General features: G+C 46.3%; 1 protein-coding gene and 1 non-coding gene across 2 annotated transcripts; one reads left to right on the top strand and one right to left on the bottom strand.

Annotated features, from left to right (window-relative positions):
• The first annotated feature begins 3,795 nt into the window (after nucleotides 1-3,795).
• Nucleotides 3,796-6,931, top strand: LOC116202920. The gene is made up of 5 exons (XM_031534556.1): nucleotides 3,796-4,232; nucleotides 4,326-5,337; nucleotides 5,428-5,740; nucleotides 5,903-6,240; nucleotides 6,845-6,931. Exons 1-5 carry the CDS (start codon nucleotides 3,796-3,798, stop codon nucleotides 6,929-6,931), a joined length of 2,187 nt encoding a protein of 728 aa, XP_031390416.1.
• Nucleotides 6,932-9,876: 2,945 nt separating this feature from the next.
• LOC116206480 lies at nucleotides 9,877-9,983 on the bottom strand. Its single transcript, XR_004156710.1, has one exon. It is a non-coding gene; the product is annotated as a small nucleolar RNA R71 (small nucleolar RNA).
• Between the last annotated feature and the right edge of the window lie 7,719 nt (nucleotides 9,984-17,702).

The raw sequence follows: 17,702 nt of genomic DNA, 5'->3' as shown, positions 1-17,702 counted from the left end.
TAGGGCATGCGAGATATAGGCTCGCATGTAACAGAACCCCCGAATTCGGAACTTCGGGTTTCGCAGACCATATGCCTTAGCAATTAGGTGTACCCCGTACCCCTAGACCCGGGTAACTTGCCGGCCCTCGACCTTCGGGTCGTAAAATGGCAAGTGGCGACTCCTTCTCACGTGCGTCCGTCGCGCGTCCCCGGGAAGGTGGACACTCCCAAGCCGCGTTGCATAGGCGCGCGCACGCGTGCCCCGACGAGATGAAATTCGGGTGCGCACAGCTTGGCGACTCCGCTGGGGACACTTAGAGGGTTCGGGCTCGTTCCCGCTTGCTTTGTTTGCTTGTTTATTTACCGCTTTCCGCATTTCCCGCTTATCCACTTAACGCACTTTTATTTCCCGCACATGCATTGCATATCATACTAGCTTCTAGGTACCTATGGGTCGCGTCTCACGACCGGTAATAGGAGCATAGGTTAGATAGGGGTTCGAAGTAGGGGTACGGCGCGCAGTTCGACTGCCGTTTAGGCCTTGAAAAGAATCCCGCTCGGTTTCAAGGAATTAACACCCTTGAGTCGAAAGCCCCCATCCTTACGTAGCACGGTCCCTGTAGCACTAAAACCATGCATTCTGCAGGAGCTTCATGCCATCCTCCAACTCGGCTTCAACGACAGTCCATTGAGTCGGCCTGCGCGCCATTTGAGTCTTTTCCAATTTCGAGAGACATGTACATACACCTTGTAATTCAATTAAGCCGTGGGCATTTACATTTCCGCATGCATACATCATATAATTTTCAAAATTAGGGTGTCACTCGCATTGATGAGTCCTAAGTCGATTTTCCTTTCATCTTGGTAAGGGATGTCGCGCCCGGCCTCCTTTCCGCGCCTCGACAGGATCACACCACCACTGGACGAAATCAACCGCATATGGATAAGTCTGCGCCGAATTGATCAGGACTACATCACCACCTTCGTCGGAGATGTACCTCTGTTGTCCGCTCGTCGGGTATACTGGAATTTTCTCGGAGCTGCTGTAACGTTTTGGGATCCAGCACACGCCGTCTTCAACATCCAGGGCACCGAGCTCGCGCCCACTATTGAGGAGTATAGGACCCTCATCGGCCGGACCACAGTCACTCACGGAATTATGGAGCCTAATTTCCAAACTACTCGACCAGTTCTAGTTTCGCGCCTACTCAGGGTGCAAAGGTCTTCGCTGCAGGCCGAACTCGCATATTCCGGCGGTACAGAGATAATAACTGCGAAGCTACTCCGTTTTATCGATTCACAATCACGCATGGTCCAAGGGGATCTTTTCCAAAAGAATTTGTGTCATGCAGTTTTACTTTTGATTTTTGGGACTCTTTTATTCCCTCGCGCAGTTGATCGTATAGACGCAACCTTAGCTAGCGTCGTCCTCCAAGTGGTTGGAGGCCGCGAGTATGAGGTAGGCCTAGTGGCCGAGACTATCCGGTCCCTCGACCGCATCACACGAACAGCTGATCGTAGGTTGAGAGGGTCCCCAATCCTCTTACAAATGTGGCTTCAAAGTCATGCAAACCCCTTCGGTCTCGTGAGGCCAGTCCTGTTTTTCAGTCGCTCGGGGTCGATCATTTCGCAGTTATTATCTCTGATACGTGTGGAAGAATGCAAGGTTTCCGAGTGGATCAAGATTTTTCGCGAAATACCACCTAGGGGCTTTAAGTGGCGAGCCGCGTGGATGCCACCCGGACCCGCAGCCCTTAGGTGCCCTGATTTTAACGGAGTACCACTCGTGAGTCATGCGGGGTCCACCACATATTTTCCGGCACGAGTGATGAGGCAGTTTGGCAGCCTGCAGACAGTCCCCGAGGACACGGCACGGGCTAAATTCGAACACACTTGGCGGGAGGATCAGACATCCGTGGATCGCCAAAGAGACATCGAACGGGTTTTGGACGCGTGGCGAACCGTGGTCATCGAGCGTCCGTATTTCCCCGAGCATCCAACCCTTGAAGAACAGGATTTCCAGGCTACCGAGGAATATGTCCTCCGTTTCTATCGGTGGGGTCCTACAGCACACGAGGATCTCGCCGACCCTCCACGAGCTGAAGATAACGGACCAACGGGAGCGTCTTTCACCCCGAACGTGGCCATTCAAGCAGAGCTTGCTAACCTCAGGGCCGAGAGAGATCACCTTCGTCGGGAAGTCGCAGAGAAAGACGAGCAGCTTGTGGATCAACGACAATTACAGAGAGAGCTCGCCCAGGCCCGCGCCGAGCTGCAGAGGCGCGAACAGGAGCTGGCACGAGCGAATGTCGCCTTGGAGAGGTTCAGGAAGAGAGCCCGTGGAGGTCCACGCACCCCTTAGGATAGACGCCTCCACCAGGCCCTCACCTGAATCGGTACTCTCCACGGCAACAGTCACTCGCACCCTGAGCGCGGTGGAAGAACGATTTAGGGCTTGTTTTTAATTGCATTGTATCTTAGAAACCTTTTGAATCAATGCGAGTGACAACATTAGTTTTCAAATCCATGCATCTCATGCACGTCATCCCCTTATTTATTATGTCACACGTTTTTATTTTTAGAACGTAACTCGTTTGCGTAGATATTTACACACTTGTTAATACAGGTAACCATAACTGGCGCCACACCGTTATCTCACTCGTCTGCAATAGAAGATGGCACAGAACAATCAGCTTGCTAGCTCCGAGGAGAACACTCCACCGACGCCGGTCTATTATCAACCGTCCATGACTCAAGCACTACCACCACTAACTCCTGCAGGCGCACCCCCGGTACACTCGGGAGAAATCCCGCCACCAGTCCCAACATCGGAAGCCCAAGCACCGCCACCTCTACAGAGGATGCGGCCCGCATCGTCGCACTGGAAGGCGATATCTCCACATTAAGGGGCACGGTCAATCAGATGGCTGCCGACATGGCCGAGCTCATGGCCCTACTCAGAGCTCCAAACCGCACCTCCTCGAACTCTACTCCGCCTCCGGGGTACGGGCCAACAGTCGACCCAAACCCTTGGGTCCCGCCGACCCATGCTCCGGAAGGTATTGAAGCGCCTGCGATACACGCACCGGCGGGCCTCCCAGCTAACGTCCCTCCGCCATCGGTGACTCTCCCGGCAGCCATTCCTCTTCCACCGTCGAACCCGACTACTCTAGTACCGCCGCCGATGTCTATACCGGTTCCGGCACCGGTTTACGCGGCTCCTCCGCCGATGGTCTTCCCGGCACTGAGCCCCCACGCTCCTGCTCACACAGCCGAGCCTGTCCCATTCCAAGCTCCACAACCCCACATCAGCTTTTCTTACCCAACTCTACCTCCCCTAAACATTCCCATCCCTGAACCGGGCACGCCAACCCAGGCTGTCCCCATAGCTCCACCGACAAACTTTCTCCCGGAAATGGGGACTGAGCAGGAGCAGAGATTGAAGAAGATGGAAGAGAACATCAAAGCCTTACAATCAGGTGGTCCTCGCCTCGATGCCGGCGATTGCGATTGGAGTCTTTTTCCGGGTATGCGGCTACCCCCGAAGATTAAGGTGCCTGAATTCCAAAGGTACCATGGCACTACCGACCCCCGTCACCATCTCCGTCACTACAGGGGAAAGATGCTGCAGTACTGGGACTACGAAGAGTTCGTCATCCACACGTTCCAGGACAGTTTGGCGGGAGCAGCTCTTGATTGGTACATGTCACTGAAAGCCGCAGATATCCCTACATGAACGGACCTTTCGAGCAAATTCGTCGACCAGTACAAGTACTGTGCAGAAACGCCCCCGACCCTGTTGGAGCTCAGTATAATGGAGATGGCCGAGGATCAGGGCTTCGAGGCCTACGAAGTAAAGTGGAGGGCTAGAGCGGCGAAACATGTCCCCCCGATCAGTGAGGCGCAGCAGATCCAATTATTCCACTCTACCCTCAAAGGGGCCTACTACTTGCACCTGTTGGCTCACACATCTTCGTTCTCCAACCTTATCGACGCCGGGAAGAGGCTTGATATCGGCGTTAAGCTCGGCAAGATAGAAGGACCGGCCGAGAAGAAAGAGGGAGAGTCCTCGAAGAAGGTTGCTACTGGGACACCCTCCGCGGGAAACAGGAGAGGAAAAGACGCGTCCGTCAATGCTGTTAACTCAGGGCGCCAAGCCCCCCAACAGTATTCCATCAATTACACGCCCGCACCACCGACCACTCAGGCGTATGCCCCACCTCCGGTGCATTATCAGCAGCAACTCCCAGCGTAACAAGTATATTATTCCGCTCCGCCGGCCTCCTTTCCGTTGCCGGCCCCGCACAATTACGTCCCTATTCCCCCTCCGATCCAACAAAGCAGGCCTCCGGCTTCGAGAACAACTCAGCCGGTGCAACGGGCTCCGGCCCCGCAGGACCAACAAAGCACTGCGCCGCGGCGCAGACAATTCACACCCTTTCCGGCCCCGCTCTCCCACATATACCGGCAACTCCTCGCAGGCAATAGGATTAAATCAGTAGCACCTAACATCGATTTCGACCCCACCATTCAGGATCAGAGTCGGCACTGCGAGTACCATCAGGGCGCACCCGGTCACACCACCGACGATTGTTGGAAGCTGCGGGAGAAGATCCAAGCTATGATTGATGGCAAACAACTCACGTTCAACGCCGTCAAACCTCCGAACGTGCAAGTTAATCCTCTTCCCGATCACGGGTCAAGCTCGGGACCCAGCATTAACATGATCAGTGTTTGCGCCATAGGGGAGTACGAGACCGGGCAGGAGCCATCCGCCCCGTTCGTAATCGAATATGTGCCTGCGGAAACCGGTATAGGGTACGCGGGGTTTGATGCCACGCTCGCCCCATTCGTGATAGATGTCCCCGCACGAGAGCCATATCAAGATAGCAAGGTTCCGTGGACCTACGAAGGGAGTGTCGGGAACCTCGAGCGTCAATTCAGCGTCATGGGCGTGACGCGCTCGGGACGAGTGTATGAAAACCCGGAGGTCGCGAACAAAGGAAAGGCGCCTGCTGCGACATTAGGAATCGCCCCGGAAGCTACGCCGATCCCACAAAAGAAGGTGACCGAAGAGGAAGCCGAGGCTTTTATGAAGATCATCAAGGCAAGCGAGTATAAGGTTGTTGAACAAATGGGCAAATCTCCGGCCTACATTTCACTACTCGCCCTTCTCTTAAGTTCGGAGCCACATCGTGAAGCGCTCCTGAAGGTCCTGACGGCGGCACAGGTCCCCAAGGAGACGGCTCCAGATCTCATTGAAGAAACCGTTGGTTCGATATTCTCCAACAATATTTCATTCTCGGATGACGAGCTTCCCTCCGAAGGGTACGCACACTCGCGGGCGTTGCACATCGTCTGTAAGTGCAATAACTTCGTGGTAGGCCGGGTCATGATCGACAATGGTTCGGCTCTCAATGTATGCCCTGTTTCCACCCTGAAGCAGATGAATGTGGATCTGAATCGTATTCGTCCAAGCAAGACAGCGGTTCGAGCCTTCGATGGCTCGCGGAGAGAGGTGAACGGAGAGATCGACCTTCTGATCAAGGTAGGTCCATGTTCATTCAATGTCACTTTTCAGGTGCTCGACATCCCCAATGCCTTCAGCTTGCTGCTCGGGAGGCCATGGATCCATTTTGCGGGCGCAGTCCCCTCCACCTTGCACCAAAAGCTTAAGTTCATCGTGGAAGAGCGACTCATCACGGTCAAAGGTGAGGAGGACTATGCGATTTATAAGGAGACGGCTGTCCCCTATATCAGTATTGGGGACGATCAGAACCTCCCCTTCCATTCGTTCGACACCATCTCCGTCATCCGAGACTACGGAAAGGCCGGTCCGTCCCGCGCCGACCGCATGGTGGGGAAGATCTTGCTGCGCCATAATTACATTCCGGGTTCCGGACTCGGAGCACGTGGGTAAGGGATCAACCGCCCAATCGAGATCGAAGAGTACAAGAACAGGAGGGGACTCGGTTTTCGCCCTTCCTGCCACGAGATTATTGAAGCCCGTAGAGGCAAGCGCCTCCACCGTCTCGCAGCGTACTACGGGAAGATCAACAGGGGCACCCCAGTTCCGCCACTCTCCCACTTCTTTTCAGGATCACAGCACATCGTCGGAGGTACTCTTGACGGCCCCTCCTCGGATTTAGACGACGCGCTTGTCGATCTGCCAGGCATATACGCCGTCACCGAGGAGACTCATTCAGGGGTCTACATCCGCCTCGCGCAGGAGAATGAGGAGCTCAACAACTGGACCTCAGTCCCGCGCTACTCGGCTGTAATCGCCGATGTGTAAGGCTATCTTTGTAGACGGTGTTTCCCGCGTGTCGGCAAAGTCATAAGCCACACGACGGAAGAGGGGTTTTTGTTATGGCATCAATGTTCCCACCTTCAATGAAATCCCTACATGCATTTTGAATTCTCGTGTCTCCTTCGTTTCCTTCTCTCTTACTCATTCGCAGCACTTTAAATATTTCTAAGACGACTCGTTTAAATTTCCAGGCTCCACTCGAATCCAAATCTTCGACGCGTCGATTCGAACCCATCCGAAGAACTCCTCGAAGAGCCCCAACCCATATACTTCGGGGAAGGGCTCGACGAGGACGGTCGAGTGCCTGAGATAGAGGAGAGTTTGCACCGCCTCGAGAACCGTCAACTCACCTCAGTTGAGCCAACAGAAGAAATCAACATAGGCACTGAAGAGGAACCTCGCACGCTAAAGATCGGGACGGGCCTCGATCCAACACAACGAGCTCGGATGATCGATTTCTTGAAGGAGTACCAAGAGGTCTTTGCCTGGTCCTACGCCGACATGCCGGGCTTAGATCCGTCGATAGTCAAGCACTCTCTCCCACTCGATACAGAGAACTTCCCGCCCAAACGGCAACACCTACGGCGGCAGCGAGCCGGCCTTCTCCTCCGCATCAAGGAGGAGGTCGTCAAGCAGATAAATGCGGGATTCCTAGAAGTCTGCAATTACTCTGAATGGGTGGCAAATATCGTGCCCGTGGAGAAAAAGGACGGAAGGGTCAGGGTTTGCGTCGACTATCGGGACCTCAACAAGGCTAGTCCTAAAGACAACTTCCCTCTGCCTCACATCGACGTCTTGGTCGACAACACCGCGCGCCACAATCAGTTCTCCTTCATGGATGGCTTTTCGGGGTATAACCAAATCCGGATGGCTGAAGACGACAAGATCAAAACGACTTTCATCACGATGTGGGGCACGTTTTGCTACAAGGTCATGCCCTTCGGGCTCAAAAATGCCGGGGCAACCTACCAACGGGCAATGGTTACGCTCTTCCACGACATGATGCATAAGGAGATCGAGGTCTACGTCGACGACATGATCGCAAAGTCCAAGGAGGGAGAGGATCTCCTCGTCAATCTGAGGCGTCTCTTCGAACGTCTCAAGAAGTACAAGCTTAGGCTCAACCCGGCCAAGTGCACATTCGGCGCGAAATCCGGAAAACTGCTAGGATTTGTGGTCAGCGAACGAGGCATCGAGGTCGATCCTGACAAGGTGAAAGCGATTAGGGAGTTACCTCCGCCATCAACAGTGCGCGAGGTACGGAGCTTCTTAGGACGACTGAACTACATCGCGCGTTTCATCGCGAACTTATCAGATAAGTGTCAACCCCTCTTCCGGCTGCTTCGTAAAAATGCAGCAATTGAATGGGACGACGATTGTCAGAAGGCCTTTGACGATATTAAGACATACTTAGTTCAGTCGCCGGTGTTGGTCCCGCCCACGCCAGGTCGACCTCTCATTCTTTACCTGACGGTGCGCCGACAATCATTGGGGTGCATGCTGGGACAAGAAGATGAGTCTACACGCGCAGAACATGCCATCTACTATCTGAGCAAGAAGTTTACTGAAGGGGAATCCAATTACCCGGAGATTGAGAAGATGTGCTGCGCACTGGTGTGGGTCATGCAGAGACTTCAACAGTACACCCTCTATCACACTATCCGCTTGCTGTCGAAAGCGGATCCCCTGAAATATCTACTTGGTAGCTGATAAGGGCATATCATACTCATATTTTATTGTGCAATTCATGTTAAATTATTATTAATTTTATAAAAATTATAAGAAGTCGGTGCTTAATTATGTGTAATTTGATATTGTAGGTCTTTGAGGACTTAGATGGAATTACGAGCAATATTGAGGAGTTTTGCGCAATTTGGAGCCAGCATATATCTTTCGGAAATCTTTTTTTTTGTTGTGGATATAAATACTCCTCATAACAAGATTAGGAAACCCTAGGGGGGGAGCCATCTTTCACCATTCTTTTAACCTAGAGAGTTTTTGGAGAGGGTCTTGTCTGGAGCCGTCACCTGGATCAATTGATTTGAAGCGAAGAATTGTGGAAGAGATAATTCCTTAAAGGAATTGTTGGGTTTTTGTTTTAGGATTCAATATCTTGAGTTTACTGCTGAATATGAATTCTATTGCAATGACTCCTTGGAATTATAATTGTGTTTTCAATTCCATGATATTCTAAGCTTCTTTTGTGGGAATATGATGAAACCCTAGGTAGCTAATATGATGATTGTCGCCATGTTATAGGATTAATAGATGTGTTGATGATTCATGATTGCAATTCCTATAATTTCAATTTTAATTCTTAATTGGTTATAATTGTTAGAAACACTATTGATACGGGAGTTGATATAGTGTTTGTTAGGAATTCTTGATTAGACTAATTAGTTAAATGCGATAGCTGCGTTAATTAGTTTAATTAGAGATTATCCAGGGATTAATGCAATGTTTCTAGTTAGTTATTCGCTAAGACATTAGGGATAATTAATTTAGGGCATTAGACAATCATAGCACTGGAAGGTGTATGATTATAATTTAGAGTCCACTATTAATTAGAGATGCGGGAGCTGATTGATTAATTAGAGGTTTAAGACTTTAATTTTAAAGGCTTGATAAACTCACTTGAATAATCACATAGCTATCAGTCTATATAACATGATGGCAATCTGATTAGTGAAACTAGGGTGGATTCTGTTTTTCCCACTTTCAATTGATATATTTTCGTACAATTCTCTTTCTGCTCTTTGTGACGATTTAGGTTGATTAGTAGTTAATTAGTTAATTCTCTTAATTTGATTGCTTAGATAATAATAGAATCTAATATAGGTTTAGTACTTAATTAATCCTTGTGGGATCGACACTCTATTCATCACTATATTACTTGATCTGACCCAGTACACTTGCTGGTAGAATTTGAGCTTATTTTTATATATATTTGCAAAGGGATCAAGTTTTTGGCGCCGTTGCCGGGGATTAACTTAATATTAGACCACCTTTAGTTCTATTGTTAATTTAGGCGCACTTTACTGTGTGTTTATTTCTTGTTCTCTTTGCAGGTATTCTATGCGCAGGAGTAGAAGTGCTGAACTTCTACCATTAGATCCTGAGATAGAGCGCACCTTGCATCGGTTGAGAAGAGAGAACAGAAGAAGGGAAGAATTGCAGGTAGTTGAGATGGCAGATGATGACATCAACCGCCAAATACAGGGTGCTGCCAGAGCACTTCGAGACTATGCAGTACCTACTATTATGGGTTCTGCGATCAGAAGGCCCACTATTCCAGCTAATAACTTTGAACTGAAGCCAGCACTCATCCAGATGGTTCAATCAAATCAGTTTGGAGGATATCCCAACGAGAGTCCTGATGAGCATATTGCAGGATTCCTCCAATACTGTAACACGGTAAAGATGAATAATGTCACTGATGATGTTATTAGATTACAACTTTTTCCTTTCTCGCTTAGGGATAAAGCGAGAGCCTGGTTCAATTCACTGCCACAAGAGTCCATCACCACCTGGGCCGACCTTTCATCTAAGTTTCTCAGGAGATTTTTCCCACCAGCTAGGACTGCAAGATTGAGGAACGAAATCACTAACTTCACCAAGTTCAATGGTGAATCACTTTATGAGGCATGGGAGAGATTCAAGGAGGCAATCAGAAAGTGCCCACATCACGGATTGCCAGATAATCTCCTAATTGAGGTCTTCTATCTTAGCCTGGATGATACATTGAGGTCTCTAGTAGATGCTGCAGCAGGAGGCGCACTGATGGGTAAGAATTATGATGAAGCAAGTGCTTTGATAGAAGAGATGGCCTCCAGTGCACATAATTGGCAGAATGAAAGAAGTAAATCAAGAGTGGCATCAGTCAATGACATGGACACTATTGCTAATTTGACAACCCAGATTTCAGCTCTCACTACCCAGGTAAGTAAACTCACCTCAGCACATTCTTTTAATACTAATCAGGTTGCTTTTTGTGAGTTGTGTTCAGGACCACATTCGACTCTTGAATGCATGTCTGGAAATCCCTCGGCTTCACCCAATGGAGAGCAAGTGAACTTTGTCAACAACTTCCAACGGAGTAATCAAGGGCCTTATTCGAACACTTACAATCCCGGGTGGCGTAATCATCCTAATTTCTCATGGAGGAATGAGAATAATGCACTTAAACCGCCACCTGGATTCCAAAAGCAAGGCCCTGCTCAGAATGCTCCACCTCAGCAAAGTCAGTCGAGAATGGAAGAGCTCATGTTGAGCTATATGCAAAAGACTGACACCATGCTACAGAATCAACAAGCCACTATTCGAAACCTAGAGGGTCAGATTAGTCAGATTTCTCAGCAATTGAGTAATAGACCATCAGGGTCTTTACCCAGCAATACTGAAGAGAACCCCAAGGGTGTCAATGCTATAATGCTGAGGAGTGGCAAGGAATTGGAAATAGTCAATAGAAAAGCTCAAACTCAGGAGGAGAGTCCGGAGAAAGACAAAGGTAAGCAAAAGGTGGAGGAACCAAGGCAGAAGTCACTAGGGGTGAAACCGTATGTTCCTCCTGTCCCTTTTCCAGGAAGATTGAAGCAACAACAGTTGGACGCCCAATTTGCTAAATTCCTAGATGTTTTTAAAAAGCTGCAAATCAACATTCCATTTGCAGAAGCACTCCAGCAGATGCCTTCATATGCTAGATTCATGAAGGATCTGCTCACTAAAAAGAGGAAGTTTGATGGGAGTGAGCCTGTGATGCTTACAGGAGAGTGTTCTATGATTCTCCAAAAGGACTTGCCTAACTTACCACGCAAACAAAGAGATCAGGGGAGTTTCACTGTTCCTTGTACTATAGGGAATTTTCATTTTGAGAACGTTCTTATTGATTCAGGTGCAAGTATAAATTTAATGCCTCTGTCTATTTTCAGGAAACTTAGACTTGGAGAATGCAAGAAAACTCATATTACCTTGCAACTTGCTGACAGGAGTATCAAATATCCAAAGGGTATTGTTGAGAATGTCCTGGTGAAGGTAGACAAATTCATATTTCCAGTCGACTTCATAGTCTTGGAGATGGAGGAGGACAGAGAGGTGCCCATGATCCTTGGCAGACCGTTCCTTGCGACAGGTAAAGCATTAATAGATGTGGAACAAGGTAAGCTCACTTTAAGAGTTATGAATGAACAAATAACTTTTAATGTTTATGACGCCATAAAGAAATTTGATGATGGCAAATCATGTTACACCATTGATATTATTGATGAGCTTATCTCTGAGTCTGTGGAGGAGAAAGCAGGTGTGGATACAATGGAATCAGTCCTTAGGGATCTGGACGATTGGAGTGATGATGATGAGCATGAGGAAGAATCTGTGGAGAAGGTATCAGAAATCAAGGCTCGCTACTATGAGGAGCTGGGCACTAGTGCGACAAAACCAGTATCATCTTTGACACAGTCCCCGGTGCTAGAACTTAAACCATTGCCTAGCCATTTAAAATATGCCTATCTTGGAATAGATGATACTTTGCCAATAATTATCTCTTCTTCCTTGACAGGTGATCAGGAGCAACAGCTCCTAAGCGTGCTGAGAGAGCACAAGGAGGCAATAGGATGGACTATTGCAGATATCAAAGGGATCAGCCCTTTGATTTGCACTCACAGGATAATGTTGGAAGCTGAGTGCAAACCCATAGTGCAACCACAGAGGCGACTTAACCCAACTCTCAAAGAGGTAGTGAAGAAAGAAGTGCTTAAACTGTTGGATGCAGGTATTATCTATCCTATCTCAGATAGTAAATGGGTTAGTCCTGTTCAAGTAGTGCCCAAAAAGGGTGGTATGACTGTGGTTAAAAATGAGGTCAATAAATTAATCCGGACTCGTACTGTGACTGGGTGGAGAGTTTGTATAGATTACAGGAAACTAAATGATGCTACCCGTAAAGACCATTTCCCCCTCCCCTTCATTGATCAGATGCTAGAAAAACTTGCAGGGCATGATTATTATTGTTTTCTAGATGGTTATTCTGGTTACAATCAGATTCATATAGTACCCGAGGACCAGGAGAAAACCACATTTACTTGTCCTTATGGCACTTTTGCCTTTAGGAGAATGCCTTTCGGTCTCTGTAATGCACCTGCCACTTTCCAGAGGTGCATGATGTCTATATTTTCTGACATGTTAGAGAATTTTATTGAAATATTTATGGATGATTTCTCTGTTTTTGGGAAGTCATTTGAATCTTGTCTGACAAATTTAGGCTGTGTGCTTAAAAGATGTAAGGAGACTAATCTGCTTCTGAACTGGGAGAAATGTCATTTTATGGTAAGAGAGGGTATAGTCTTAGGTCACAAGGTGTCAAAGAAAGGGATTGAAGTTGATCGAGCAAAAGTGGAGATAATAGAGAAGTTGCCACCACCCACTTCAACAAAAGGAGTAAGGAGCTTCTTAGGACATGCTGGCTTCTACAGGAGATTTATCAAGGACTTTTCTAAAATCTCTAGACCTCTTTGTAATTTACTTGAAAAAGATTCTGCTTTTGTTTTTAATGACAATTGTTTGCAGGCATTCAATTTATTGAAGGAGAAACTCACTTCTGCACCAGTGATCGTTGCACCTAATTGGGAGCTTCCGTTTGAGCTGATGTGTGATGCCAGCGACTATGTTGTAGGAGCAGTACTTGGGCAAAGGAGAGGTAAGGTATTTCATGCAATATACTATGCTAGTAGAACTTTAAATGAGGCCCAAAAGAACTATGCCACAACTGAAAAGGAGCTTTTAGCAGTCATATTTGCATGTGACAAGTTTCGGCCTTATCTGATAGGTTCTAAGATCATAGTATACACAGACCATGCTGCCCTGAAATATTTGTTTGCCAAAGCTGATGCTAAACCTAGGCTAATTCGTTGGATTCTACTGCTACAAGAATTTGACCTGGAAATTAGAGACACAAAGGGAACTGAAAATGTAGTGGCTGATCACTTATCCCGTTTGGAATCTGATTGTTTAGATTCACCCATTAATGAAAAGTTCCCTGATGAACAATTGCATGTAGCAGAAATCCAAGGATTACCTTGGTATGCTGATATAGTCAATTACATGGTTAGCAACATCACACCATATGGTTTGTCATCTCAACAGAAAAAGAAATTTTTGCATGATGTGAAATACTATTTTTGGGATGAACCATATCTGTTTAAATATTGTGCTGACCAAGTAATTAGACGCTGTGTGCCTGAAACTGAACAACTTAGCATAATACAACACTGTCATTCTAAGGAAGCAGGAGGCCACTTTGGTGTGGAAAGAACTGCAACTAAGATCTTATCTTGTGGATTTTATTGGCCTAGAGTATTTCATGATTGCAGGAATTACATTATGTCTTGTGCTCCATGCCAAAGAACTGGCAATATTTCTAGGAGACATGAAGTACCACAAAATAGCATTCTTGTAATTGAGCTTTTTGATGTGTGGGGAATAGACTTTATGGGTCCTTTTCCCTCTTCTTTTTCAAATAAATATATTCTTGTGGCTGTTGATTATGTTTCAAAATGGGTAGAAGCAGTTGCTCTACAAAGTAATGATGCCAGAGTTGTAATCAGATTTTTGAAAAAGAACATCTTTTCAAGATTTGGGGTACCTAGAGCCATTATAAGTGATGGGGGATCACATTTTTGCAATCGGCAATTTGAAAAATTATTATCAAAATATGGAGTTACTCATAAAATTGCCACCCCTTATCATCCACAGACTTGTGGACAGGTTGAGGTGTCCAATAGGGAAATAAAGCGTATCTTAGAGAAAACAGTCAATGCATCTAGGAAAGATTGGTCTTTAAAACTTGATGATGCATTGTGGGCTTACAGGACAGTTTTCAAAACCCCCATAGGAATGTCCCCATACAAGATTGTTTATGGTAAATCATGTCACCTACCAGTAGAGCTTGAGCACAAAGCATATTGGGCCATAAAATACCTTAACTTTGATTTACAAGCTGCAGGTGAAAAGAGATTGCTCCAATTGAATCAGATGGCTGAGATGAGAGAGGAAGCATATGAAAATGCTAGGATATACAAGGAGCGAGCCAAGCGATGGCATGATAGGAACATCCTAAAGCGAGAGTTTTTGCCTGGTCAGAAAGTCCTATTATACAACTCTCGCTTGAAGTTGTTCCCAGGTAAGTTAAAATCTCGATGGTCTGGACCATTTGTTATTTCTAATGTTTTTCCCTATGGTGCAGTTGAGCTGAAGTCAGAAGATGACCGCACTTTTAAAGTAAACGGTCATCTTCTCAAGCATTACTTTGAAGGGGAAAATATTGATGGTGATGCCACTACGGTGGATCTAGCAAATTCGGTTGAAGAATTGGAAAAGTCGAACTAGCGACTATAAACTAAGTGCTTCATGGGAGGCAGCCCATGTCTGAGAGCTAAAGTCCCTGTTGGCTCTCAATTCTTTTGCTTCATTTGTTTTATTTTGATTTGCTGTTGGTTTGTACTTTATCAAGCACCCACTTATTGGGTAGACTTGGGATATTTGCTATTTGATTGTTTTAGTTAAGATGGATTATCTGCTATTTTTGTTCTTTTTGTTGTTTTCTTTTTGTTTTTGAAGCCAGGGTGGATAACAACTGCTGACTCTCTCTATTGCTATACCAGTTGGAACTCCAATTGCTTCAACTTAATTTTTCGAAACCGGGGAAGTACTAGTATCTCTTTTTCTCTTATGTTCTTTATTTTTATTTTCGTTTTACTAGAGCTACATTAGGAACAGTGAGGACACTGTTTAATCTAAGTGTGGGGAAGGGAGATACTAAACAGATGGAGTATAAAATTGAGTATAGTGTTGATGTCTGAATTCTGTGATTTAATTTGTTACTCATGACATCTGATGCCTGTCTTTGTTGATAAATAGTTATACTTCCCTGTCACCTTGAATTATAATTGTCCTTAAGTTATCTGGCAATTGTTAGGCCAAATTCTTTTTTTTTTTTTTTAATTTTTTTTAATTATTGAAATCTAGAGATTGTACGAAGAATACTGTTGATAGCATTTGTTCAGGAATTGTTTGAAAAAAATTGACTCACTTAGGCGCCCTACTCACCACTGTTGTGATTTTTGTACTTAGTTAAAATTAATTAGTCAAATCTTTAGAAATCAAATTTACCTAGTTTTTAGCCCTAGAGTTTGAAGTTTAAGAGTCGGTCAAGTCCTTAAGTGAAAAATAAACAGGTCTACTTCTAAGCAAAGTTAGTTAGTATATCCTCTTTTTAATTATTCTAATAGCACTTTAACATTTAGTGAAAGAGGTAGAAGAAGCTTTGTACTTAGTGATTCCTATAAAAGAAGTCTGAAAAGTGTTAGTGAGCATTCAAAAAAAAAAAAAGCAAGCATAGCCTTTACTCCAATGACTCAAGAATTGAGTTATGAGTATCCTAACTTGAATGTTAGAGTGAGGAAGAGTTCGTAGGGGTCCCTTTAAAACCCGGTCACTTGGGTGATGAGCCCGGGATGTGCCGACTCAATGAACTCACTATAACGAGAAGAGCGGAAAGGCACAAGTTCAAACTAAAATTGGACTTGAAAAAAAAAAAAAATTGCTTCTTAAACAGAAAGGAAAAATTGAATGCAAAAACAAAAAATAAATTAAGACTTGTAATAAAAAGGAAGAAAACCTAGGGACGAAGCAGATACCATATGCTTTCACTACCTTGTTGACTTGCTTAGAGGGAAAATTAGAGGGATTATATGCCTGCTAACAGCTATGAAGTTTAAATGTGTATTTTTCCTTATAGGACTGAGTATTTACTTTTGAAATAGAAATCTTAGGCTAAACGCTTGGATTAAAATTTGCTTTCTCTAGATTAGCTGGTTAATTTCAACTGTAGTACTCTGATCACATGTTTCCAGTTTGGTTTGAGCAGTGGGCACCACAAAATAACGAGTAATAAATTATGAGATATCAAATGCTTAAATCAGTGAATATGAAAATTTGTACTCTCTCTGATAGATTTCTTTCCTTGGTCTTATTTATTTTGCTTGAGGACAAGCCCATTCTCCATGAGGAACATTGCAAAGTGGCGCTGTCAACTGACGGAGTACGACATCGAGTATGTGCCCCGCACATCAGTCAAGGGGCAAGCAATTGCAGACCATTTGGCGGAATTTCCCATCGAGGATGACACGCCGATCAACTCCGACTTTCCAGACGAAGGGATCCTCCGAGTAGATGAGGAGGAGGATGGGACCGCGTGGAAGATGTATTTCGACGGCGCGGTGAATTCCACCGGTTCTGGTATCGGCGCAGTGCTGATATCCCCGGACGGACGTTATTACCCGATTGCAGCAAAAGTTAATTTTCTCTGCACCAATAATGTGGCCGAATACGAGGCATGCATCCTTGGCTTGCAAGCAGCGATTGATTTCAAGGTGAAGGAGCTAGAAGTGTTCGGAGATTCGATGCTCACAATCTTCCAAACGTTAGGGCAATGGAAGACGAAAGACGCAAAGTTAGTACCATACCACGAGTATCTCGAGGAGTTAGCGGAGAACTTCGAGAAAATCTCGTTCACCTACACGCCACGTATCAAGAATCAGTTTGCAGATGCACTTGCGACACTGGCATCAATGGTGAGCATCACAAAAGAAAACCTCATCGAGCCACTTGAGATCGAGATTGCCAAAGGCCCGGCTTACTGCGACACAATCGAGGCGACCGATGAACAGCCATGGTACGAAGACATCAAACATTTTCTGCAAACTGGCCAATACCCGACATTTGCCAACCGTCGGGACCGGAAAACACTTAGGCGACTCACAGCGCATTACTTCCTGAGCGGAGAGACTCTCTACCGCCGTTCCTTCGACGCCACGCTACTCTGGTGTGTTGACGAAAACGAGGCACAACGCCTCATGGGAGAGATACATGAAGGGAGTTGTGGACCCCATATGAGCAGTCTCATGCTCACCAAGAAACTCATGCGCCTAGGTTACTTTTGGTCCACCATGGAGGCCGACTGCACCAAACACGTCAGACACTGCCACTTGTGCCAGGTCTATGCCGATCAGATCAAAGCACCCCCCAATGAGCTAGGCCCGATGGCGGCCCCGTTGCCCTTTTCAATGTGGGGCATTGACGTGATCGGCCCTATCAATCCCAAAGCATCCAATGGACACATGTTCATTTTGGTGGCAATTGACTACTTCACCAAGTGGATCGAGGCCATAACGCTCGCTTCGGTCACCGCAAATGCCGTGGCACGTTTCCTTAAGCGCGACATCATCGCCCGATATGGAGTCCCCGAAACAATCATCACCGACAATGCTAAGAACCTGAACAACAGGATCATCGATGAGCTTTGTGAGCGATTCAAAATACACCACCGCAATTCCACACCATACCGTCCCCAAATGAAC

Source organism: Punica granatum, chromosome 4, assembly GCF_007655135.1.
Source record: "Punica granatum isolate Tunisia-2019 chromosome 4, ASM765513v2, whole genome shotgun sequence".
Lineage (NCBI taxonomy): Eukaryota > Viridiplantae > Streptophyta > Magnoliopsida > Myrtales > Lythraceae > Punica > Punica granatum.
The sequence above is the reverse complement of the archived record's forward strand: the minus strand, read 5'-3'. Positions and strand labels throughout refer to the sequence as shown.